The sequence below is a fragment of the Barbus barbus genome, assembly GCF_936440315.1.
Source record: "Barbus barbus genome assembly, chromosome: 32".
Lineage (NCBI taxonomy): Eukaryota > Metazoa > Chordata > Actinopteri > Cypriniformes > Cyprinidae > Barbus > Barbus barbus.
In genome coordinates this window covers 6,711,036-6,737,725 of record NC_136760.1, presented here as the reverse complement: position 1 = coordinate 6,737,725, position 26,690 = coordinate 6,711,036, and the positions used below count along the sequence as shown (strand labels likewise).

The 26,690-nt window shown below is 39.5% G+C and overlaps 1 protein-coding gene across 1 annotated transcript in view; it reads left to right on the top strand.

Annotated features, from left to right (window-relative positions):
• Window positions 1-5,317, top strand: part of LOC306851896 (protein shisa-9A) — a gene marked incomplete at both ends in the record, with an annotated part of 39,643 nt that extends 34,326 nt beyond the window's left edge. The window contains one exon of the mRNA XM_079388389.1: window positions 4,914-5,317. Coding sequence (XP_079244515.1) covers window positions 4,914-5,317 — 404 coding nt within the window. The remainder of the gene's footprint in view (window positions 1-4,913) is intronic.
• Window positions 5,318-26,690: the final 21,373 nt, after the last annotated feature.

Below are 26,690 nucleotides of genomic sequence, written 5' to 3'. Positions count from 1 at the left end.
TGAAGTGCATGGCCAGGATTCGTAACACTTCCACACCCAACTTCCTCTCGATTAGTTTAAAATCTCAACCCAATTGATTCGTCACATATTTGTATCGATTTTCAACTGGTTCAGGGTGCATCTTTACGTCTCTATTTATGAAGTAACTTCAAGCTTCCTTCCTGCCCCTACCAAATGTTCTAATTTCACCTCATCATGGATGCCATATACCATATGAGAACTAAGAAAACTCACCCTCTGGCGTCATGGTTATTTTTTCCTATTTAATTGCCTCCTCCATGAAAATTCTCAAAGGTACAGAACTGTTAGAGCTGATAAGTCCCAACTCTGCAAATCAATACTTCTCTCTCAGCCCCCAAACATATCTCTAAGGTCACAGAATTGGATTTCCACCCGACATAGAGAAGCGGAGCGTCTAATAAAGGCCTGTACCAGAATATCCTCCCACCAAAACCCTTTGAGGTCCTGATGGCAATAACTCCATGCATGCAGTTGCGAGCCGATAGATATTTGAACTCTGTCTGGGGGTACTAGTTACAAATCCACGATTCATCTTGATTATGGCCCTTGAGGATGTGCACTGTTGAGCACTGTAATTGATTCACCCATCTGTTGTGATGATCCGTGTATCCGATATAGTGAGCGGCGCAACGGTGGAAAAATGTCCACTGTGCATGATGTTTTCGTCTTCTCCCACAGGGGCAGATGAGCGATAAATAAGATTTATTATCACACCGAAACCAAACTCATTTTAAGCATGAAAAGTTTATCTTCAAGGTCGTCAAAGCAGCCGACCATCAAAAGCAGACTAAGGAAGTCACACTAGGATGCCTGGTACTCTAAGAGTAATGATTCCTTTACAAACATATATCACCTGGTAAAAGGATGCATCTCCCAAAGGAGCGTGACAGGCCAAACTGACCACAGATTGAAAACCTTAACTGCTTGTGTGCTAAACTCATGTGTTCAGTTGCTAATGTTTCTGAAGGAAAGGTGGGTCACTGACCTTACTAGTGCACTGTGTACCAGATGTTTTTATTGTGAACAATTCATTCGTGCATATGTTCTATTATTATTTTTTTTTTACATTTAAATTTACGTTTAGTCATTTAGCAGATGCTTTTATCCAAAGTGACTTACTAATGAAGACAATAGAAGCAATCAAACCAACATAAGAGCAACAATGTGTAAGTCCTGTGACTAATGCAGTACACATACCAAGTTAAAACAAAAAAAAAAACAATAAAAAGAAAACACGTAGATATAATAGAAAAAGAATAGAGAATGCTAGTGTTCCCTAATGAAAAAAATATTCTAAAATGTGTTTATTTCATGCTAAGTATACTACAAATGCATTTACATATTTCTGTACTTAATGAAAATACCCTGTAATTGTACTTTTAGTTTACTAACCTGGTATACTGGAACAACTAATTTTGTGCTTAATGCATTTTAATTGTGTGGAAGTAGTGCTGAAATCCAACTAAAGATATACTGAAGTATAGTTGATTGTGCCAAAGTCAAACTATTGCAAATATACATCAGATACACTTTAAATATCTTGCATTTAAAGACCGATATTACTCAAAGATCATCTAATCCTGATCAGTATTGACATTAAAACACATTTTAGGCTCAATATTAAGAAATTTAAATTGTGCACAAGTAGTACTCCAAATAAAGTTTAATTATACTTTTTATATCAGTAAGTCTCAAGCTATATGTCAGTAAATATACACTATATTGCCAAAAATATTGGGTCACACCCTTCTAATGAACATGTTTGACTACTTTAGTAATTTCTATGAGTACAAATCTTAATGTTTAAGCATATAATGATATTCTAGGGAATTGTGTGCTTCTAATTTTATAGCAACAGTTTGGACAGGACCCTGTTCTATTCTAACATGACAGTGCCTCTGTGTATAAGGCACGGTTCAAAAAAACATGATTGATTCAGTCAGTGTGGAAGAACTTGACTGGTCTGCAGAAAGCCAAGTCCTGATCCCAGCTGAACACCTCTGGTGTGACTTTAAATGCAGACCTTGAGCCAAAAACTCGTCACCAAACACCAATGACTTGTACATAAGGGTACTGTCATTTTAGAAACGTCCAAAATTGTTGCAACAGAGATGGAAATACAATTTTTAAATACGTGAATTATGTTTCCATCTTTGTTGCCACAGTTTTGTTAGTGCCTTTTTCTGTTCTAAAGAAAAATTAGTGTTAGCTTTTTCTGTTCTTTTTCTTTTGTCCTTATAGTGTCTATACAAGTCATTGGTGTTTGGTGAAGAGTTTTTGGCTCAAGGTCTGCATTTAAAGTCACACCAGAGGTGTTCAGTTGGGATCAGGACTTGGCTTTCTGCAGACCAGTCAAGTTCATCCACACTGACTGAATCAATCATGTCTTTTTGAACCGTAGAAATAGAAATAGAATAGAGACTGCTAGTGTGAGACGGTCAAGTATAGATGGAAGAGATGTGTTTTTAACCATTTCTTGAAGATGGCTAAAGTCTCAGCTGCTCGGATCGAGTTGGGCATGTCATTCCACCAGTAGGAAACAATTGAAAAATAGGTCCTTTTAAAAAAATAAAACACATGCTTGGATACAACTTTTTAAGCTCATAATTTGTCATCAAAATGTCATAATTCTTTCATTGAAACAGGAGACCTACTATATTTTCTATATAATCTATATACTATATCATTATAGAAAAGCATTCTTAATTTTGACTATCCAATCAACAAATGATGGATAATCAGATAATATTTTCGCCACAATATGGGAAAAAAAAGTTCTGTTGCTACTTCACATCTCAGCTTGTCTAACTGACATTTATTGCTGGATGAAGGACCTTCAACTCAACCTTGCCAAGACAGAACTGCTTGTGGTTCCATCAAACCCATCATTTCATCACAATTTCACCATCCAGTTAGGCACATCAACCATAACTCCTTCAAAAACAGCCAGAAACCTTGGAATTATGACTGATGATCAGCTGACTTTCTCAGACCACATTGTTAAAACTGCCTAGTCCTGCAGATTTGATAGATTTGAAGATCAGGCCCTTTCTTTCGGGAACATGCTTCACAACTCCTTGTTCAAGCTCTTGTTCTTTGCAGGCAGGACTATTGCAATGCTCTCTTGGCAGGTTTCCAGTCAGTTCTATCAAACCTTTACAATTAATCCAGAACATTACAGCAAGATTAATTTTTAATTAGCCTAAAAGAATGCACGTCACACATCTGTTTATCAATTTGCACTGGCTACCAATAGCTGCTCGCATAAAATTCAAGGCACTAATGTTTGCCTACAAAGCCACCACTGGCTCTGCTCCCCTTTACCTAAATACACTACTTCAGTCTTATGAGCCCTCTAGAAGCTTGCATTCTGCAAGTGAACGTCGCTTTACTGTGCCATCCCAAAGAGGCACAAAATCACTTTCACAGACTCTGTTCCCTCCTGGTGGAATGACATGCCCAACTCAATCTCAATCTTAGCCATTGTCAAGAATTGGCTAAAAACACATCTCTGCCATCTTTATTTGACCATCTAACTCTAGCACTCTCTATTCTAATTCTGCTCTTAAAAAAAAAAAAAAAAACTTGCCCCTTTTAGACTTGCACTCTATTCATTTACTAACTGCTTGTTTTCTTAAAAAAAAAAAAACTCTATTCTCTAAAATTCTCTATTCTTTTTATATTATATCTGCTTTCTTTTTATTAATTATATAATTTAAAATTGAAAAATCCTTGCTACGTGTACTGTGTTAAACTAAGTGAGACTTGTTATAGCACTTGCATATCATTGCTCTTTTGTTGATTTTGATTGCTTCCATTGTCCTCATTTGTAAATGGTTTTGAATAAAAGCGTCTGCTAAATGACTGTAACGAGGAGGCATTGTCAGTTAGATCCATGTGCAGCTTTATTAGATCCACAGAATAGTCATACAAGCAAAAGTCAATCACAGATGGTAAACACAACGTAGACAAGGCAGAATCATAAACCCAGTTCAGACTGAGGGTCAGGGCAGGCAGCAGACAGAGAATAGAACAGGTTAACAAGGCAGGCTGAGTCAGAGAAGGCAGGCGGAGTTCGTTCAGAATCGATATAACAGTCCAAGTCGGCAACAGGAAATCAAACACGGGAATAATGCTCGGAAATGTCTGCATGGGCAAGAACAAGACTTCACACTGAGAGAGGGGAATGACTGGTTTATATATGCTAGTAGATGAGGAACACCTGTGCAGGTAATCAATCTCAGGTACGGGGTGACATGGGAAATGGAGTCCGAATGATGATGTTAGTACTCAGGAGATGGTTCCCTCTGGTGGTGATCGGAGGGAGCCACAGAGGCTGAGTTTGTGACAATGACTAAATGTAAATGTAATGTACTTCCGTTTACATTGCAATTTTAATATGTCATGTCATAAACAATATATTGAATTTTTCATTTAAGATTCAAATGGGTCATACTGTTTTTTGTATGTTTGTTATTTTTATATGAATTAATAGAAAAAATATAAAAATCTAACAAAAACTAACTAAAGACATAAAACAAAAAATAATGATAAAAAAATTATGATATGACTCTTTTATCTGTCTTTATCATAATTGCCATGACTTCCAAATAGCCATTACAGTTGGCACATTGTTCACCTTAACTACAGTTTTGTTGCATCAAAACAGTCCTGTTTAATTTTTTTAAAGTAAAAATTTCATTAAGGACTAATAGCATCTATATTACTTCTTCCTCAATACCTCCCAGTGACTGCTTATTTTTGCAGCATAATTTCAATCAATACATTTTTTGGTCTGAATAGAGTATAAATCAAACTCTTTTATCTAAAAGCAAATTTATTTCTCATGATATCTCAACTACCCTCACTCTTCCTCTCTATCTTGCTCTCAGCGGCCAAAGCCAACGGTGATTTCCTCAACAAGCAACACCGCCACTTGGTCGAGTTGGCGGCTAAGGGAAGCCTGCCACTTCATCCAGTCAGAATGGAGCACGTGGAGCCGACAGCTTCCTACGTCACAGATGTCCCGTGCCTCAAGCAAAATGGACAGAAGCCCAAGAGCATTAAACCCAACGTGGCCCATCCCGCAATGGCCTACAGCTCCAATACCATCGCAAACCCCGGCATGCTGAGGAGCTGGGAGGCTGCAGAGACTGCGGGCCGACGCAAAACCTATGGCCCTAGGAAGATGTGCACGGTGGAGCAGGTTAATGAGCTACACACTGCCCGCAGCCATCATTACCTACCCACACAACCCTACTTTGTAACCAACAGTAAGACAGAGGTGACCGTGTAAGAGGCTGAATATGTTTCGAAGCAAGCGGCAGAGAGCCAAAAGTGATTATCGTTATGAGAGGACTCTCCACACTCTGCCCCTAGTGGACAGGAGGCACAATAGGGGTGAGCATGTCATGTCAGCTGGCAGTCAGGCCAGGGATACAACGTTCACCGCTATTTATATCCACTGTAACAATGATGTGTTTGTGTTCCATCAATGAAAAGGTAAAAGGAAACAGATGTTAAGAATCGGCACACGAAAAGATTCAGATCAATAGCAATAAGATCTAATAAACGTGTATGAAAGAGATGGCTATGGAGAGATGAGACATTACAGAAATGAAACATACTACATTATCGATCCCAGATATTAAAGGGCTGGCGTGGAGTATGAAACAGTGGGTGATGCTCTTATCTGAAATAATATACAGAAATTTTCTCAGATGCGACATTGATTTGATGAGTACAGCATAAAAGACACTGGATCTGAGGCTGTGCCTTTAGTTTTGTCATTCTAAAGCACCACGGTCAAGCAACTGAACAACTGATATGAGTTCAAATATGGAGTATTAGCAGCGGTGGTCACATGTACTGAATATTTCATGCGAAGGTAGCATTGCCATGCCATGAGCAACACTGTTAAAGAACATGGAAGCTTGGGCACAACTTGTGTCTTTGGAAATACGTGTTTGGTCTCTTTTTGTGTACATTCGGCATTACTTTTTTACATGTTCTCTCAAACACATACGAGCATGTTGAAATATTTGTCAAAATGTCATCAGTAGGTGTATCTGCTGCCACATGTACTGTAAGGTTTTTTGCACTTTTACAAATGTGTCATGCAGAAGGTACATTTATTTCTTTATTTATTTCCCCTCCTTAATGACTTATGATGAAAAAAGACCATAAAGTAGACTATATTTATACCATTGCCAGTATATGTATGCAAATTATACAGTACATTGTGCCAAGAAGTAGCTGGTTGAAGTTGTTGTGTTTAGCATTATTTATTTAAATATATTTCTTTATTTTCTGTATTTGAGAGAAAATGTTTCTGTTGCAACATCATTATCTAATGGAGTGGTAGTTCTGGAGATGAAGATGTACTTTAAATTGGAATAAAATAAGCTTTTTCTTTCCTCATTCTCTTCATCTTTATTCTTCCCCTTCCATTGCTGTCTTTGATGCTAACAGGATGTTGCATTGTGAGCTTTTCCTAAACAGGTCAATAAACTTTGTTGTATCCAATTGAGTTAATTCAGCAATACGTAAACCTGGAAATATCAACCCAAAGTACTTGACCCGCTCCTGCACTTCCGTCTGATTGCAGAGGAACCAGATCATGTGGAATAACTCTAGTCTAGGACAGATCCTGTCAGCCTCACTTCCTTATTTTTGCTTATTTTGTTGTATGTAGTGTGCATTAGCAGTAAGCAGTTCCATAACTGCTTGTTCGTGCATCATGAAATCTAATAGCACCTTTGCAGATTTATTCATGGTAGTTTTATGTTTTCATTTTTTTCCATCATGCATTAAAGCTGAAATAAAGAGAGGCATGTGAATAAATGAAGTATAGAATATAACTATACACTGAAAAGCATTTAAACATCCCATAACACACTATCTCTTGCCAAATTCTGAGGTCCATCAAAGGCTGTTGTGCTGTTTTGTTAGAAATAACCAGGGAACAGGCAGGCAAGTCTTTCATCTGCTGCAATTCCGAGGAAGTCCCAGATGAGGAGCAGGGAAGGATAGGGCTCTGATTGATTTGATTCAGGCACTTTGAGCAAGAATAAGCCAGCTAATCCAATCCTCAGCTGCACGCATTCACCTCTGAACAGGTGCCTGGAAACAACCAGTGACTGAATAAGCCTGTTTCTGTGGGGGCCTTGTTGAGCTGCCAGAAATCAAAGTTCTGCTCGGCGAATTAAGATCGAGCGTGCGAGTGACCTAGTTAACCGAATCAGCACCGGCCTGCTCGGCATGCAGGCACAATGTATTTGGAGAGCGGGTGGTCGATTGCATTTGTTTGCTGGGGTCTCAGGTTGAGCCTTGCATTTTTCCATGGTTTTAACTGGACAGAAAAGGATATTATTCTACAGAAAACTCACTGTATATGGCTTATCTGGATGTACAGTATTGTCATGTATTCCAGGTTACCCCATCACATGAATTAAACATTACACAAAACCAGTGACTGGTATATATTTATCTTTTTTGATTATTTACAATTTTATCAAAGTATATCAACAAAGTAAGAAAAAGTGCTAGATTTACCCGTATTCATTTAGTAAAGTGACTTAAAATGAGGAATGTTAAAACATAAAAAAGGAGACAAATATATGTGCTGCAATATAAAACTGGGTCACAGTTTATTCTAAGGTCCTATTTCTGCTATTAACAAACCATTAACTATGACTTTTGCCTTAATACGCCTTAGTAAGGTAGTTGTTAGGTTCAGGTATTGGGTAGGATTAGGGATGTAGAATATGGTTATACAGAATATGTGCTTTATAAGTGCTAATAAACAGCCAATATGTTAATAATATGCATGCTAATAAGCAACTAGTAAACAGTGAAAATTGGTATACCCTAAGGCAGGGGTCACCAGACTCTCTCCTGGAGGGCCGGTGTCCTGCAGAGTTTAGCTCCAACTTGTCTCAACACACCTGCCTTGATGTTTCAAGTACAGCAAGCAAGACCTTGATTAGCTAGTTCAGGCGTTTTGTTTTGATTATAATTAGAGCTAAACTCTGCTGGACACTGGCCCTCCGGGAACAAGTTTGGTGACCCCTGCCCTAAGGTGTTACCCAAAACTGTTCAGAGCCAGAACGGAGATGAAAGTGAGAAACAGTGAAACAACAGTGAGAGGAGAGTATTACCTTTATGTTTTAGAGCGAGTTTAGATAACAGGGTAATATAAATAAATGGATAAAATTTAATCAGTTGCATTCTTTATCAATAAATGATTAATTTACACATCAATGCATGAATATTAGTCTGGGTTAGGTTAGTTCTTTTCACATTGTTACGTCCCAGATGAAAATGGTCTAGGGTAAGGGAGTAACAGAGGAAAGTAAACATAAAATTGGTTGGGTTGAGTGAGTATCAGTCCCCTGCCAGGCACAACAGACACGTCAAATTCCAAGAAACTAAGTACTTTTATTTATAGAATTTTGACAAAGTAAAACAGGAAGCAAAACGAACTTCAGGAGGGGGAAAAGCCAAAACAACAAACAAAAGAACCCTCTGACTAATTAGGAAGTAAACCTGTCTAAACTGACAAAAGAAAATTAATAACAGAAATGTACACTAACTCCCTAACTAAGCAAACACAAGAGAAAAAGAGTCACAGAAATAAAATGGCACCCACCTCCCTACAGCTTCCAACATAGAGAGACACGTAGTGCAACAACAATGCCACCATGTATACGGGTGGCTTCAATAAGCCGTAACCCGAGTAAGCTTTACACAATACAAACTCTTACAAAACAATACAATGCACGCGAGCGGTACAACACTCTGGAAGTCAAGCTTCAGTGGGGTAGACATGTTGACAGGCTTTTAAGCTTGCAACCTCTTGCACAGTAACAAGCAGCAGGTGAGAGCAATCACCTTCCTCTCCTCCGCACCTGGTTGAGCAGCAGTCACACACAGAGACACAGAAGGGGAGAGAGAGCAAGATAGCACACAGCAGCATGTAGAACCCAACAATACCATATAAATAAACAGGGAACGTAACAACATATACCCATAAAAACCAAAAAGCATATTCACAAATAGCACCCACTGATTTGCGTTTTTATACTCCAGTCAGAAATCTCCAAATTATGCGCACAACCTAATTTCAATTAAATGGTTTTGACTGTGATTAATGGACTGAGTCTGAGATAAGTCTGATTGTTATGAGGTTATGATTCATTTGAATTTGGAAAATGATCATTTGAACCTATATTGGATACTGAGAAACTAATCAGATTCAAGGGCTTATCTTTTTCTTTTCATATTTCAGTATTGCTACTTGTTCTTATCTATGAGTGTAAAATGCAATTCATTTTGTTTACAGTGCTTTTGCATTACGATATGTGGCAGATAAGCTGACTTTAAAACAGTAACGTAAGTACTATTTTTGTGTAGTGTATTTGTATACCTATGACATTTATTAAAGATACTCTAAACTGATATAATTAGTGATGGTTTATTTAATTGTACTTTGATTTATTCCTAGTTTACTTAATATTATCTATTAAATTCACAGTTAGAGGTTTTTGATTTTCTTTGTTTGCACAGGTACATTAATGTCAAGTTTGCATGTATCATGCAGCGTGGACAAATGAGGATGCTTACATGACAGCTTTTGCTTGTACTGACTAATGCTAAACAAAAAGCTAATTTCATCCATATTATATTTTAAATATCATGCTCTCCCAAACAGTTTTTTCCTAATGTATGCAAAGCAGTGCATACAAATTTGATGTTCATTTGAGAAATTTTTAGGGCTATCCCTTGAATAAACTGAAAAGGAATACATGTTTACAATGTTACATATGAGTGTCTGACACTGATGTTGCTCCTTTCACAAGGTTGGATCTGAATTAAAACACCGTTTTGCTTCACTTACATCTTTACGTTAAAGATTGATTTATGTATTTCTTTGTTTCATGTGTAAACAAACAGATAAATAGACAGATGCATGGCAGCCATTCCATTCCAACACAGGCACTCCTCATTCGGCCTTATGAAGAAATGATTGTCAGGTTGCTTCCATTGTTAAAATTTCAAAGACAGTTGTTCATAAGAACAAGGTCAAACTGCAGACATTGGGGACAGCAAAGATCCCTTATAAAAAAAGATATTTATTCAAGTGTGCTATTGGTATACTTCTTTTAAACTAAGAAATAGGAAAGTGCACTTTTAGTTTACTTTTTTATGTACTTCTCAGAAATGGGCTTTATGTACTTCTTAGAAATATACTTAAAATGACATTTAAGTATACTTGACTTACACTTAGAAAAAGTCCAAATATATTTGAGCTATACTTGTGCTCATACAAGCCGTGTTTTCATTGTTGAAAACCTATGTATGAGGTAGGGAGCGCTAGTACACATCTGCTGTACAGAATTTCCAAAATGTGAAGAAGAAACCGAAACAACAGATACTTCCACATGTAATCAAACACGATCATCTGACATAAAACAGCATCGAAACTGTGTAACGTTATGGAATAAAATGTCAAGCAATGAAGAAGTAATAATGACTGTTAAGCTTTGGGGTGATCATCGACTCCATCTACGTTTTGATTATCATTCTGAATCCAATTCATAGTCTTTTCTTCAGCTTTTTGATCAAAATGTTGTTTATTTCTTTATTTTATTTATTTATGAAACTTACACACATTCAAGTGTTTAAAAAAAAGAATGCATGAAGCTAGAATAAAATGTTTATGTTTACAAAGCAGATACTGTTCTTTCTTTTGATGTTTTGTATGTTCAGATATTCATATAACAAAATATATACAAATTAATACCTAAAGAGGGACATAGTAGTATACTTAAAGTATGATGTAAAGTTTACTTAAACAAAACTTACGAGTATACTTGCAGTATAAATCTACTAAACTAGTATTTAATGAGACTATAGTTCAAAGTGTAGTAAAAATGCCACTACAAGTATTTAATTAGTAAACTATCAGTATACATAAGTTCCCTTTTAGTATAGTTGCAGTGCAAGTAAAAACATTGATGTAAACCAGTTGTGTACTCAAAGTTTACTACCGTTATACTTAAAAGTAAACTTAAAAGTATACTTAACTTATACTTAATAAAATAAACTTGAAGTATACTACTTTTTGGTAAGGGATACAGACTGGCAGAGGGTGAAAATTACTCTTCGTTGATCAGGATGACTGCCAACTCATTCGAATGTCACTCAACAACCATAGGATGACATCAAGTGACATAAAAAAAGAATGGCAAATGGCAGCTAGGGTGAAGTGCACAGCGAGGATGGTTCAAAACAGGCTCCTAGAGACAGGGCAAAGTTTGAAAAAAAAAGCCCTTCATCGGTGAGAAGCCAAAAGACCATATGGATTGGACCGTAGAAGACTGGAGTAAGGTCATCTTCACTGATGAGTCCAGTTTTCAACTTTGTCCAACACCTGGTCATCTAGTGTTAGATGGAGACCTGGAGTGGCTCACAAGCCACGGTGTCTCGCACCCACTGTGAAATTTGGTAGAGGATCGGCGATGATCTGGGGGTGCTTCATCAAGGCTGGATTTCGGCACATTTGTCTGGGTGCATGAAACAAGTCATGTATCAAGTCAAGGTTATCCTAGAAGAAAACTTTCGCCAACTCTGAGGTTTGGATTTTCCAGCAGGACAGTGCTCCATGCCACACAGCCAGGTCAATCAAGGTGTGAATGAGGACCACCAGATCAAGACCCTGTCATGGCCAGCCCAATCTCCAGACCAAACCCCATTGAACACCTCTGTGACCATGAGGAAGATGGATACCCACATGCGATCAAACAAAGCCAAGCTGCTTTAATTTTTGCACCAGGAGTGGCATAAAGTCTCCAAACAGCAATGTGAAAGACTGATGGAGAGCATACCAAGAGCATGAAAGCTGTGATTGAAAATCAGGGTTATTTCAAAGATTAAACATTGGCATTGTGTTGTTTAAAAATTAATGTGAACTTGTTTTCTTTGCATTATTTGAGGTCTGAAGACTCTGCATCTTTTTTGATATTTTAACCATTTGACATTTTTAGCAAATAAATGCTGTAAATTATATTTATTTGGAATTTGGGAGAAGTTTCATCAGTCATTTTTCAGAGCTGTAGATAGATAGATAGACAGACAGACAAATTAAACCCACTGACATTCACTGTACAAACAAACAAAACCAGAAAAAAAATGCAAAACATTTTCTTCAGACCTATTAAAAGGTCTTGGCTGTTAATGATACAGGTGTTACCAGTTAAGCGATAATGCTATTGGTTTTTCATTAATTACATGCTTTGTCTTGTTGACCATGGCGCTATCCTCATGAGAGCATGCTGAAACATCAACCGAAGAGACCAGAACATCTCTGGCTTAATTACAGCACTACCTTTTCATTCATACTGGTTAAACCAGAACACAATGAAGTGCGCAAAACAATCACTGATGCAATCTGTCATGTTGGACATTGATCTCTTATGGGTATTTCTGCAGAGGCTGTGTGTACTGCTGCGGTTTATTCCATGCATTCAAACCTGAGTGAGTTATTCTGCTCATCCATGGTTCATGGAGATGATAGGCCATTGTACCCACCAGTCTGCTGCTTGGTCTAAGGGAATGATTACTGAAAGCCCTATGAACACATTGAGTCTGCAGATCTAGTGCCTGTCACATGGTGAGTCACTGCAATGAAATTCAATTTCTCAACCCTCATCCACAACTGACATGAATATTTATGTATGAAGTAGACTTTTACCTCTCACTGTTTTCCCCCAGAGTGTTTGCTCCTGTAACACTAATTTTCTGTTTGAGACAAATGACTGATCCTGGGACTGGTCATGTGAAACATGAAACAACCTTCGGAGCACTGCTTTTCTTTACATGTGAGAGAATAAACCAGTGCAGGACACACAAGAGACTCCTCACCAAGCAATGCCCACCAATAAGATGAGCTCAGATTCTGAACATTTCCATCACGCCTTTGGCCTCGGTGTGTGACTATGGCTGCTAGACTGAATGATTTCTGAGAGGCAGTTCACATAGAATTGTCAGACCTCTGTTGTGTGTGTCTTGTGTTTCCACGTGCTCCCTGTGTTTCCATGCCCATATTTGGTTTGTTTCCTGTCCTCGTTTAATGTAATTAGTAGTTTATTCTGTTCTAGGTGTGTGTTTCGTTAATTATCCTGGTATTTAAGTCCTGTCTGTGTTGTGAGATGTCGTCTGGTCTACTCGTTACCACCGGTGTTTGATGTCTGTGAGTTTGCCTTGTCCTGCACTGTCTCCAGTAAAGTCTGTAATTTGAGTTACATCCTCATCTCCGTGTTCCTTGTTCCTCCCTGCTGTGTGCACCATGACAAGGATACATTGGAGAATCCAGTCAGATCTGTGAACAAATAATTAAGAATGTGAGTGAACAAGGTCACATTCAGGAAGATTAAAGTTAAAAGAATGATTTGTTCATGAAACAGACGTTGCTTGTAAACTTTAATTTGTATCATGAATCCATAAACCGTATCACAAAACGTTCTAAACTAATAATTAATTAACTGAACTGAATCAATCTGAGCAGTTCTAGGGTCAACAACTTGCTATCTGTGTCTGTTTCCAATATTTTTAGAATATGTACTAAATGTGATAAGGAACTAAGATAAAGTAAGAATTATGATTTATAAAATATACACTGCTGTTTGGGATCAGTATTTTAATTTTTTAAAAATATGCTTTATATGAGCAAGGCTGTATTTATTTGATCAAAAATACAGAAAAAACTGTAGTGTAAATACAGTTGTAATGTTGGCATTGTTCAATTTTCTGTAAAAATGTGACATAAACCATTACGTCATAAGACAGGTCATCACAGGAGGGATTTCAGCTGTAATATTATTCATAGCGGTCCTTTAGTCTACCGCAATAATTAAGAACTGAGTGGCAGTTTAGGAAATTCTAATAATACCTTTTTGTTACTGCTGTTTTTTTTTTTTTCTTCATTTGTGCTCCTGAATAATGTTATGATGAAATTATGACAGGTGAGCGCTCAGCGGAAATTAAGCTCACACGGGCCATTTTAATGTCTTTAGATCCAACAATTAGGTTTTCATAAAGCCTGTTCTCATTTTATACCCATAATGAATGTTCAGAGGAAGAGGAATTTTCTCATCAGCGATAATTTATGAGTTTTGCACAGCATATCCAGAAAGAAAAGCTGGGTCACGTAAGATGCCACAAGCGCCTTTTAATAAGCCCCCGCTTGGCGCCCTGGAATATTTCCTCCTCGCAATCAGGAGTCATTTACTGCTTATACCGCAGGTTTAATGTGAAAACCTGTCTGCCGCTGGTCACTTTTACAAATTTCGGAAAAACTGCGAGAACTAGACCCCCGAAGCCTTGATGAAACCCAGCCGTTGCCGTGGCAACAGAACTTGAGCCGCCTGCTTACAAATCTCTTTGTATGTTTCCACGGCAACAATTGTAGATAGGTGGAGAGGGGGTGGCGGTACGGAGGAGTGAGTGGGAGGGAGTGCTGGGTGCATTGTTTATGCTCTGGAATTCACTAGACCCCAAACAATACTCAGCAGTTTCAACTTAAGAACGATCATCCGAGACAAAGTTTGAGTGCAAACTAGATTTCAAACTCTTTTTATGTTTAGAGCCCAAATAGGTAACAGATTAGGTTATGCATGTTCATCAAAACATCAGACAAGCCCTCTTTTAACCCAACATTCTTTACTAAATGACAGTCGATTTAGCTTTTAACAAAAAGAATGATGAGTGTATGTATCTACAAGAACTACAATATTTCAGTGTGGAAGGCTTTGAAAATCACTTGGCTTGTAAATCAGTTGGGCTCTAAAAACTGAAGGATTCTAGGATTCTATTCTTGTTACTTGCCAGATTTGAAGCCAAACCACTGGATGTGGGCTATGAGCATTTGTTAACCATAGCAACTGGCACAGAATGAAGTATGTCCAAAAAACACAGCTAGCCAGCTCTATCACGCTGTATGACACAGGATGTATATCAATAATTACACTAAATTGATGTTATGGTGTTTCTCATTATGAGAGAACAGCAAGTACACAAACAGAGCACACTTTGAGCTTCGCTCTACACTCGGGGACAATAAAGCTTCATCCCACTGAGAGATGCTGCTTATCTGAGAAAACAATTAGAATGGCAGGCATCAAGAAAACTTCAAACAGACTCAGGTACACACTCAAACACACATGAGTGCAGATACATAAACATACTCATCAGCACGATACATCTGCGAGCCAGACAGGATCCTATCTCAGTGTAAGCTGTGGAAAGATCTAATAATGGATATAAGATCTAATAATGGATATAAGAACATGGATATAAGAGAACACAAAACAGCAGAAGATCATTTCAGCTATACAGGTACTTGTACATATCTAAATGCAGCCAACATTTTTCTTGTTTATTCTAAGATTTATTTTGAGCACTTTAGAATGAACCGCAAGCAGTAGTGTGTCTTCAAATCCAAAAGTTTCCCTGTGGACGATAAAGGTTTTATAATTACTTTTGGTGCAGAACAGGCGTATTTAAAACTGATAAGTAATTTAATTTGTTGTACAAATGATTGACCATAATAAAGCTGCCAAAAAGCATCAACTTCAAATGGTTTCACATGAACAAAAAGATTGATGTTGTTCAATAACTGTTTCTGCAGGTTACACATTGCGGCGGATAAGATATGAGCAAGTCATGGAATCATTCATTCAGTCATTCAAACCCACAGATTCAAATAATTGAATCATTCACTTAACTAATTTGTTTAAAAACAGACTAAAGAAAAACAAAATAACTACTATATGTTCCTCAGAAGTGCACAACATTTAATTGAGCTCTTTCATTCAACCGATTCGTGCAAACACACTGATTCATTTAGGAACAAAATATGTTTTTATAGGTGAGTCACTGAATCATTCACTTATTGTCACAGAACGGCCAGGCTCTTCCCTCAGCCAACTACTACGATCCACTTCACCTGTGTAATGTGGAAAGATAGGACCCAAAGCAAAATGAAATCACAGTCTCTTTAATTATGAGAGAGAATTTAGTCCAACAAAAACAAATCTTCTTTCAGAAATATAACAGATATGCAGCCGTATATGCTGACGCGTCAATTAAATAAAGCAGAAAGTCTCTCTCTAGATGAAGACCGCAGTAAACAGTCCGAGAACGGGATCCGGCGGACTCTGTCCTCTGATCTCTTAATCCGTGAGCGGTGAAGGTTGGAGAGGTGAGCGCTCTCGGTGTTCGTCAGCAGCAGGCGGGCTGAACAGAGTGCAGGGCAGAAGGTTAGTCGGACTGACAGAGAAAGGCCTGTGTCAGGCTGGATGTCGGAACGGTCACGGACAAGACAGGACTCGGGCAGGACAGATTCAGTAGGTCGGTAAACGCCTCTTGCATGAGTAGAGTACGAAATAATCTGGCAAAGGAGCAGGGAGAAAGGGAAGCTAGAAGTAGCAAACCTAATTAGAGGGAAGAGAGAACAGGTGAGAGAATGAGCGTGATAAGTTGCAACTAGAAACAGCTGAGGGTGAGTGAAGGTACGTGAGGTTATGTGTGTGTGTAATCAGAAGAGGCAGACAGAGAAGGATACCAGATTCATGACAGTACCCCTCCCTCAACGAGCGCCCCCTGGCGCTCCCGAGGAAGGGGCCTGGCGGGCATGAAGGAAATCATCAATGAGCGAGCGGTCCAGGATGTCCCGGGAGGGAATCCAACTTCTCTCCTCAGGACCATACCCCTCCCAGTCCACTAGGAATTGGTGTCCACGACCCCGACGACGCATATCAAGGAGCTTGCGAACGGTGTAAATAGGGACTCCCTCGACACGAACCGGGGGAGGAGGGGGGATACGAAGAGGAGCGCGCACGACTGGTTTAATGAAAGAGACATGAAAAACGGGGTGAACACGACGGAGATTAGGAGGAAGTCTCAATCTGACGGCGACAGGACTGATGACCTTAGAAATCTGATAAGATCCGATGAAACGAGGGGCTAACTTGCGGGAAGTGACCTGGAGAGGCAAATTGAGGGTGGAAAGCCACACTCTCTGGCCACTAATATATCTAGGGCTCCTGACACGATGTTTGTTAGCGGTTCTTTGAGTACGAGCCCTCGAGCGACAGAGAGCCGACCTAACCCTTCTCCAAGTGCGCTTACAATGCTGGATGAAAGCCTTAACCGACGGTACATTAGACTCAGCATCCTGAGAGGAAAACAGAGGAGGCTGATACCCTAAGCAGCAATGAAATGGGGAAAGGCCGGTAGCGGACGTAGGCAGAGAATTATGGGCATATTCGGCCCAGGGCAGTTGTTCTGCCCAAGATGAGGTGTTACGAAAAGCCAAGCTACGCAGGAGTCGACCGACGATCTGGTTGGTGCGCTCAGCTTGACCGTTAGTCTGGGGATGAAACCCAGACGAGAGGCTGACGGACGCACCGATTAGACAGCAAAATTCCCTCCAGAATTTTGACGCGAATTGAGGGCCCCTATCCGAAACGACGTCTGAGGGAAGACCGTGAATCTTGAAAACGTGAGTGACCATTATCTGGGCCGTTTCCTTGGCAGAGGGAAGTTTGGGGAGAGGAATAAAATGTGCGGCTTTAGAAAATCGATCCACGACGGTCAGGATGGTGGTATTACCGGCCGACGAAGGGAGACCAGTAATAAAGTCAAGAGCGACATGAGACCAAGGACGAGACGGAATGGGGAGAGGTCTAAGAAAACCAACTGGCGGAGAATTACTTGACTTTGTCTGAGCACAAACAGTGCACGAGGCAATAAAGCGTCGCGTATCTCGTTCGAGAGTGGGCCACCAAAATCGTTGACGAATGGCATAGAGCGTGCCTCTAACGCCGGGGTGGACGGTCAATCTAGAGGAGTGAGCCCACTGAAGTACCGCTAAGCGTGCCGTAACGGGAACAAAAAGAAGATTCCTAGGAACGTTACATGGGACGACGGAGCGGGAAAGAGCACGCTTGACTAGTCTTTCGATTCCCCAGATAGCCGCACCAATAACTCGACCTGGTGAAATGATCCCCTCGGGGGTCGAGGAAGCGTCTGTGGACTCAAAGAGGCGAGAAAGAGCGTCGGGTTTTATGTTCTTAGAGCCTGGACGAAAAGAAATAGTGAAATCGAAACGACCAAAAAACAAAGCCCAACGAGCCTGACGTGCGTTTAGTCGCTTGGCAGAGCGGATGTATTCGAGGTTCTTATGGTCAGTCCAGACAACAAACGGAACTGTAGATCCCTCTAACCACTGTCGCCACTCCCCCAAAGCCAAACGGATGGCGAGTAGTTCTCGATTTCCAACATCGTAATTACGTTCCGCGGGTGAGAGACGGTGGGAAAAAAAGCGCAAGGGTGAACCTTGTCGTCAGTAGAAGAGCGCTGAGAAAGGATGGCACCAACGCCCACTTCAGATGCATCAACCTCGACTATAAATTGTCTTGTAACATCTGGCATCACAAGAATGGGAGCGGAAGTAAATAGAGATTTTAAATGATCGAAAGCCTCTTGGGTAGACTTTGTCCATTTAAAGCGCGACTTGACTGAAGTGAGGGCTGTAAGGGGCGCAGCTACTTGACTAAAGTTACGTATAAAACGGCGATAAAAATTTGCAAAACCAAGGAAACGCTGGAGCGCAACCCGAGAGCCAGGAACTGGCCAATCGGTGACCGCCTGAACCTTACTCGGGTCCATACTAATGCCCTCTGCCGAAATAACGGAACCAAGAAAAGTGACGGATCGTGCGTGAAAAGTACATTTCTCTGCCTTAACGAAAAGACGATTCTCCAGCAGGCGCTGAAGGACTCGGCGTACGTGTTGTATGTGAACCTGGAGAGAGGGAGAGAAGATCAATATGTCGTCAAGATAAACAAAGACGAAAATATTGAGCATATCTCTTAGAACGTCATTGATTAAAGCTTGAAAAACGGCGGGAGCGTTTACCAGCCAGAACGGTAGTACCCGATATTCGAAGTGACCTAACGGAGTATTGAACGCCATCTTCCACTCGTCCCCCTCCCTGATGCGAATAAGATGGTAAGCGTTGCGCAGATCCAACTTCGTGAAGACTCTTGCCCCTTGTAACAACTCAAAGGCAGATGACATAAGCGGCAAGGGATAGCGATTCTTAACGGTTATGTCATTGAGCCCCCTATAGTCTATACAAGGACGCAAAGAGCCATCCTTCTTCTTAACAAAAAAAAACCCCGCGCCGGCCGGAGAGGAGGAAGCAACTATAGTACCGGCGCTGAGAGACTCCGATAGATATTTCTCTAAAGAATGGCGCTCGGGAGCAGACAACGAGAAAAGCCTACCGCGGGGTGGCGTGGTACCGGGGAGGAGATCAGTACTGCAATCGTAGGGACGGTGAGGGAGGAGAGAAGTGGCCCGAGAGCGGCTGAAAACTGCCCGCAAATCATGATACTCCTCCGGGACACCAGTCAAATCACCTGGCTCCTCCTGAAACACAGAGACGAGAGAAACAGGAGGATTGGCAGACAATAAACATTCGACATGACAAGACAGATTCCATGAGAGAATACTATTATTAGACCAGTTAATGTGGGGGTTATGCTTAACTAGCCAAGGGTGTCCTAGCACTACTGGGGAATAAGGGGAGTGAAAAACTAAAAAAGAAAGGGTCTCGTGGTGATTGCCTGACACAGTGAGAGATAAGGGGATGGATCGCAGATGAACCCTAGGAAGGGAACTACCATCTAGGGCAAAAAGGGGAGTGGTCTCCTCACGTTTCTTCAGGGGAATACCTTGTTTAAATGCCCACGTCTCGTCTAGGAAATTCCCTTCAGCACCAGAGTCAATCAGAGCGTTACAAGAAACGGAGGAACCAGACCAGTGCAGGGTAACAGGAATGACGTTGGTAGAAAAGGAAGGAGAGATGGTTGAAACAGCTGGTGGTGAGTGAAGGTGCGTGAGGTTATGTGTGTGTGTAATCAGAAGAGGGAGACAGAGAAGGATACCAGATTCATGACAGTGGCCAGAAAGACAGGACTCGGGCAGGACAGATTCAGTAGGTCGGTAAATGCCTCTTGCATGAGTAGAGTACGAAATAATCTGGCAAAGGAGCAGGGAGAAAGGGAAGCTAGAAGTAGCAAACCTAATTAGAGGGAAGAGAGAACAGGTGAGAGAATGAGCGTGATAAGTTGCAACTAGAAACAGCTGAGGGTGAGTGAAGGTGCGTGAGGTTATGTGTGCGTGTAATCAGAAGAGGCAGACAGAGAAGGATACCAGATTCATGACAACCTGAGTTCTAATCATGCGCACCTGCACCCCATCACCACTGTCATCAAGAACCACATAAGAGCACTCACCTCAGTTCACCCGGTTGTCCAATCTCGTTCCTGCAACGTGGACTCTCTCCCTACGGATTCCATTTGTTGAGTATTACCTCTGAATTCCTTACCTGTTGATACTTACCTCCTGTTCTCCTCCTCGTTGTCTTCCCCGTCTCCAGACCATCCTGTGTTGTGGTGGATATTCCTGCTCTCCTGTGCTCCACATCATCTCCACGTCAAGTATCTGAAAATACGAAAGCCACAATTAGAAGCACGACTCGTCACCAGCAAGAGATCTGAAGTTCACTACTCACCTCACTATCACTGGTTCCACTGATCCTGTAAATAAACTCACTGTGCTTTTACACCTACCTCCGTGTCCGGCAGTTAATGTAACACTTATCCAGTTTATTCAAAAACAACAGTTAAAGCAAGAACAAAATAGCTACTGTATGTTTGCACAGGTGTTCCACAATGGTTAATTCAGCTTTGTCTGGAATTATTTTTAGCAATTAGCAATATTGTGCTTAAAATGAAATTTCCTCAATATTGTTTATTGAACTGCTGTATAAAGCAATATTACATTTGTGAATTACTTTTATACAACACACCTGTGACTATCACAATGGCGCTCTTGCTCAATTAAACCTAAAATATTCACCACAGTAAAAGACTATACCCACGCATCTCACTGAACCTAAGAGTTTCTATGAGTTCAGGTTTCTCATATCTCCTTCTCAGTCAGCAATTTCTTGCATTGTTTACAGTGTTATTTCCTCTGAAAGAATATGGATTGCAGTAGATTTGCTGATGGCTGTGGGAAGAATATTAGCACTGACTCTATCAAACCACTGAAAGATTCATCAGTTTCTTCATCCCACTCAGCCACAACAAACAATCATCCATCAGTAGCTCACCCCTCCACTTATAGACAAACATTATACGTGCAACTTAATGTCTAAGTAGCTTTTTATTAGAAAAGCTACTAACATTTCATTAACTTGGGGAACAATGAACATGTTGCATATGGTTCATGATGACACAATCTAAAATGTGAAACTTTCTTAATAGAGATTTAATCACAATTTTCCTTAAATTAACTAAAAAGTGTACTTAATTTCCAAAATCAAGACCAAATAATATTAAGATTAGATGCATAGGGTGTTGTTTAAGTATGTATGCCGTATAATGGAGCTGTTTCTTGTTGTGAAAACGTTTTTTTCAAGCTAATTTTCACACCTCAGGCATGAGCCAACCTGGCCATACTGGTTGTGCCCTTGTGTTGGGCCCTTAGCCAGCATTAACAGATGGCCGAATGGGTGACAAAGCTGCTGGAACCTTATTCAATGAGATGTGAATGTGATTGTACCCATTTGTAAAGGCCCTGTAAGACAAACAAGCTGTTTAGGATATGAAATTAGAAACATTAGGAACAAGTTTTTGTGTTTCCAAGGGATCAGCATGTGTAAGAACACAAAACAAACATTTGGAATTAGTTTCATTATTATTCTATCTCCACAGCAAAGCGGCACACCTGGTATTTGTCACTCTTCATAGTATATGGCATGCATGCAGACTGAAGATGCACAGGTGTTGTAATATACAGTGAGGGCTCTCCACACCAATCAGATCTGACCAAGGGTGAAGCATAAAGCTTAACAAGAGCACACTCAATTGCTCATTTCCAGCACTCTGAAAAACAGATGGAGCATATTTTACTAAACTCGGTCCTCCAAAAAAAAAAAAAAAAAAAAAAAAAAAAAAAAAAAATATATATATATATATATATATATGTATATATTAACCATGAAAAGTGGCTGATCAAAATGTTTTGAGTCACTATGAAACAGCATTATTATACAGCTATTATTAATACAGAACACATACAACAGCTAAAGATATTACAGAATGCATGATCATTAAAGCCTTTCAAATCAGGCCTGTACTATAATAGTGAAATGCAGAAGAGCATTTTCAGATAATAAGGCTACACAGCCATACAGTATATGACGCATCTAGAAGGTTTGCAAAGAATGACTGTAACTCCACATATCAGTATAAATGTTGTGTGCTGATAATGTTCTGGAGCTGAAACGAAATGCATTTGTAGATGAATAGATCTGACCTAATTATACACAAAGCCATTTTTATATCTCTAACATGCTTGAGGCAAAATACTTCAGTATCTGCCAGTGCAAAATCTTAATATTCAAACAAATTCCAAACCAATAAAAAGGCTTTCAGATTCATTCACTAAGTTATAAAAAGATCTATGAAAAGGAATAATTCCACCAAAAATGAAAATTCTGCTATTTACTCTCTGTTGTGTTGTTCCAAACCCGTATGACTTTCTCACCAAGCAATTACTGAAGATTTCAAGCTTTAAAAAGGACACAAAGCACCTTAAATTATAATTATAGTGATCCACACCAACTGTAAACAATATTCCAAGTCATTTGAAGTCATTCAACAGATTTATGTGAAGAACAAACCAAAGTTATGCACTCATAATCTTTCCCTCCAGTGGGCTGTTAAATGCTGCAACTGGATCATTACCTTAGTGAGTTAAACTAGTAAACTAATCATTCAGACTGGCTTTGTGAACTGGATCAGCTGATTAATTGACTAAAAAGAACAATTCATTCAAGCATCGGGCATCACTACTTTTCTAGTGATGAAAACTTTTCTCATGAATATGACTGTAGTTTTATTAAATATCAACTTAGATTTCAGCCCAAACTCTTGTGTGGCTAATTTAGATTGTGGTGTGGGACTGCTTTTATGAGAATTTTATGATTTTTCAAAAATGTAGCTTTGCTCCTCAGAAGAAACGCAGTAATACAGGTTTGGAATAACAGGAAATGACAGTATTTTTGTTTCGGGTGAACTATCCTTTTAAGGTTCAATGAAACTGGCAGTAGTGTTCAACTCAGGTAATTCATATAAAACATATGTTCTTTGTGATCTTGAAAAAAGAAGGATACTTTCACCATGAGCTTGTGGTGTTTTTCTGTGTATGTTAGACAGTCCCTGCTGTCATTTGATTTTCACTCCAAAAGTTTTCCCTCACATAATGGAGGATCCATGAGAAGGGGTTTACCCTCAGGCGTTGTTAGTGCAGCTCATTAAAGTAAATGCCTGAGAAAATACAAATTCTGTGAGGTTTTTGTGCTCTCGATCCTCATCATCATCATAGAGTTAAATATGATGTCCTCCTTAGAGGGTCGTCTGTCTGGCTCCACAAGATGTGGAAACTCATAAACATGCTTTAATCTTACATTGAGATGCTGAGAGGGTACTAAAATGGTGGACGTGTCTGCGTTTACAACCACAAGGCGAACCTTCACAGTGACTAGAAAGAGATTATTAGAAATAAACTGATAGACTGTAAACTATCAAATAAAAAGTGACTTTCCGGTACCTGTTCCATAACACATTTATAAATTATTAATTGCAAAGGTGATATGTGTCAGTCTGTGTCTCGTGTTTCCCCTCCTCTCGTGTCCATATTTGGCCTTCCTGTTCCTGTCCTTGTTCCCTGTTCATTAGTTGATTAGTCCCTAGCCCTGTTTAACTACTCCGCACCTGTTTCTGTTCTTCCTCTTTGATTTCCTTGTGTTCTTAAGCCCTGTGTTTCCCTGCCCCTGTGTCCGGTCTTATCGTCTTCACGTTGGTTTCAGTGTCTTCCGCAATCCCTGAGTTTGTTTAATAAAAGTCTTTTCATTACTGAAGAAGTTCCTCGCCTCGTCGTTCCCTGTGTCCGTGTGGATTATGACAATATGCACCCTTTGCCTGTATGGATTTAGGTGAATGCATCTTCTTTTGTATTTAGATCATCTGTATGTCCATTGTCAAAGTTGACAGTGATGTCAGCATGATACATGAATGATGCAATTGTGTGAAATCAGCCCTGGATTTTGAAAATTTTTTCGTTTGAAATTTCTATCACCCAACCCACTGGAAGAGAACATTGATTATATTACGAGTTTAATGTGAATATTGATCCAGGCAGGTCGACGAAGAAACTCTTCACCTGATAATATACTAGATTAAAAATTGAGCAAAAATTGATTATTAAAAAAAACAGTTCATGACAAAAATAATGAAATTCATTTTGGTGAACAGGTGGGGACCTAAAATTGACCATAGTTGGGTCAATGACCTAATCAAATGTCTTATCTATGTTCAGTTTATTCAAAAATACATTAAAATTGCAATTCATACATATGTAATGTATATTAAATTCACAAACTCAAATGACAAATTCGAAAAAACACAAGGGTTCCTTGAGGTCATAAAGAAAATAAGGAAAAATCTTCTCTAAATCTTATCTGCAAAATGTTTATGTTTATTATTTTACCAAAATAAGAGAGATCATAAAAAATGCATGTTATTTCATATAAAAGTGTCACACTTAGGAGCAGGGAGGCGAGGAATGTCTTGAATACTTCGATTTTATTGACACACACACGTTGATGTATTAAGACGACGGTCAGACTGGACCCAGAGGCAGGGAAACACAGGGCTTATGAGCACAGGGAAATCAACAGGGAAGAACGGAAACCGGTGTGGAGCAATTAGACAGAGGGCTGGGGACAAATGAACTAATGATGACAAACAAGGACAGGGACAGGATAGGAAGTCCAAATATGGGCACAAGAGGAGGGGGAAACAAGACACAGGACTGACAAAAAGACCTTTATGTATAGTCACAAGAGAAAATAATTTTGAAGTTTGTTGTTTACATTGTTCAGTAGACAGTGCGCGCATGCTGAACATAAACAATGCTCATTACATTGATTACGTTCTGGGGTACTCTCCAAAATGGCGCAAGACGGTAACTCAGGGAGAAGAATAGTTTAATAAATTATGTTATTATTGTTTTCTTTGCGCACAAAAAGTATTCTCGTAGCTTTGTAAAATTATGGTTGAACCCCTGATGTCACATGGACTATTTTACTGATTTCCTTGCTATACTGCTAAAAATGATTTTTCGGTGAAGTAAATACTACATAAAAACAAACGTAATTTCTAAATTAAATAATTTAGTTCAGGCAAGAATTTAAAAATTGCAGTAAATTCTATATTATTACTCAATTCAAGCTTGTAGAAATTAAAGTTTGAACATAAGTATTGTTTGTTATATTTACAAGGATTCTTAAGTAATCGAGATGTGTTACGATGCAGGCTAGGAGACACGGAGGAATATGGTCAAACAGAGGTCTTTATTAAAGGAACTACAGGAGAACCAGGAGGACACTGTGAGAGGTGCCCAAGGTGAGTATGCAGGGGGTGTCTCGTCGTGACAGGAGGAAGAACAGGGTCGGCTTGTGGGGATCCGAGGAGCGGTGGAGAATCGGAGCGGTGGAGACCAGGAGCTTCGGAGCAGCTGGAGCACCGAGGTCAGCAACACATACACAAAGTTAGTAGCAAGGAGTCAGGCTATGTTCAGGTAAGGCACAGTAGACCGGACGAGGACGGAGTGTGGGGAGAGCGTTGATATAGTGCAGGTTGATTGGCTGTGGCAGGTGCGGGGAATTAGAATGCAGGTAACTGTGATCTCGTTACCGTGGGTGCCGATGACTGCAGTGACTGTGATTTGCTGACAAGATGTATTTACACTGTTTTATGATTGATTTTGTTGTAAGGTTTAGTAATTTACTGTTTTTTGTGACATCTGGAGTTGATTTTCTACTCAAAATGACCCATTCATACTCAAACACTATCCACTGATTGTCACCGTCATTGTGCATGGTGTACCAAGTATTGAGGTCTCTGTGTTCATTTGGGCAATAATTCCATTGAGTGGACATATTATCTTAAAAGGATAACGAAGATGTCTACTTGCTTGCTTACATGTTTGTGAGTGAATCACATGCTTTAATAGCATGGTTGTTTCCCAGTGCTACATTGAATGAGTAAATTTTAGAAGCCATGACTGAGCGAAATGTACTTAAGTATTGCAGATTTAACTTAAAATAAATAAGTAAAATTACTCATCAAACTCTAACTGGCCGTGTTAAATTGACTTATTTCCTTTGCTAATTTTACCTAACTTAGATTTTACTTAATTCAATACTTTTTACTTAAAATTTATGTTGTGCAAAAACTTGCAAAATAAAAATTAAGTAAATCTTACTTATTGTTTTTGCAATGTACGTTTCTGTGCCTCGATCGTGGTAATATCCTTGCTGTCTATGGGAGGGTCAGAGAGATCTCAGATTCCATCAAAAATATCTTAATTTGTCTTCCGAAGATGAATGAAGGTCTTATGGGTTTGGAAAGACATGCGGGTGAGTAATTAATGACAGAATTTTCATTTTTGGGTGAACTATCCCT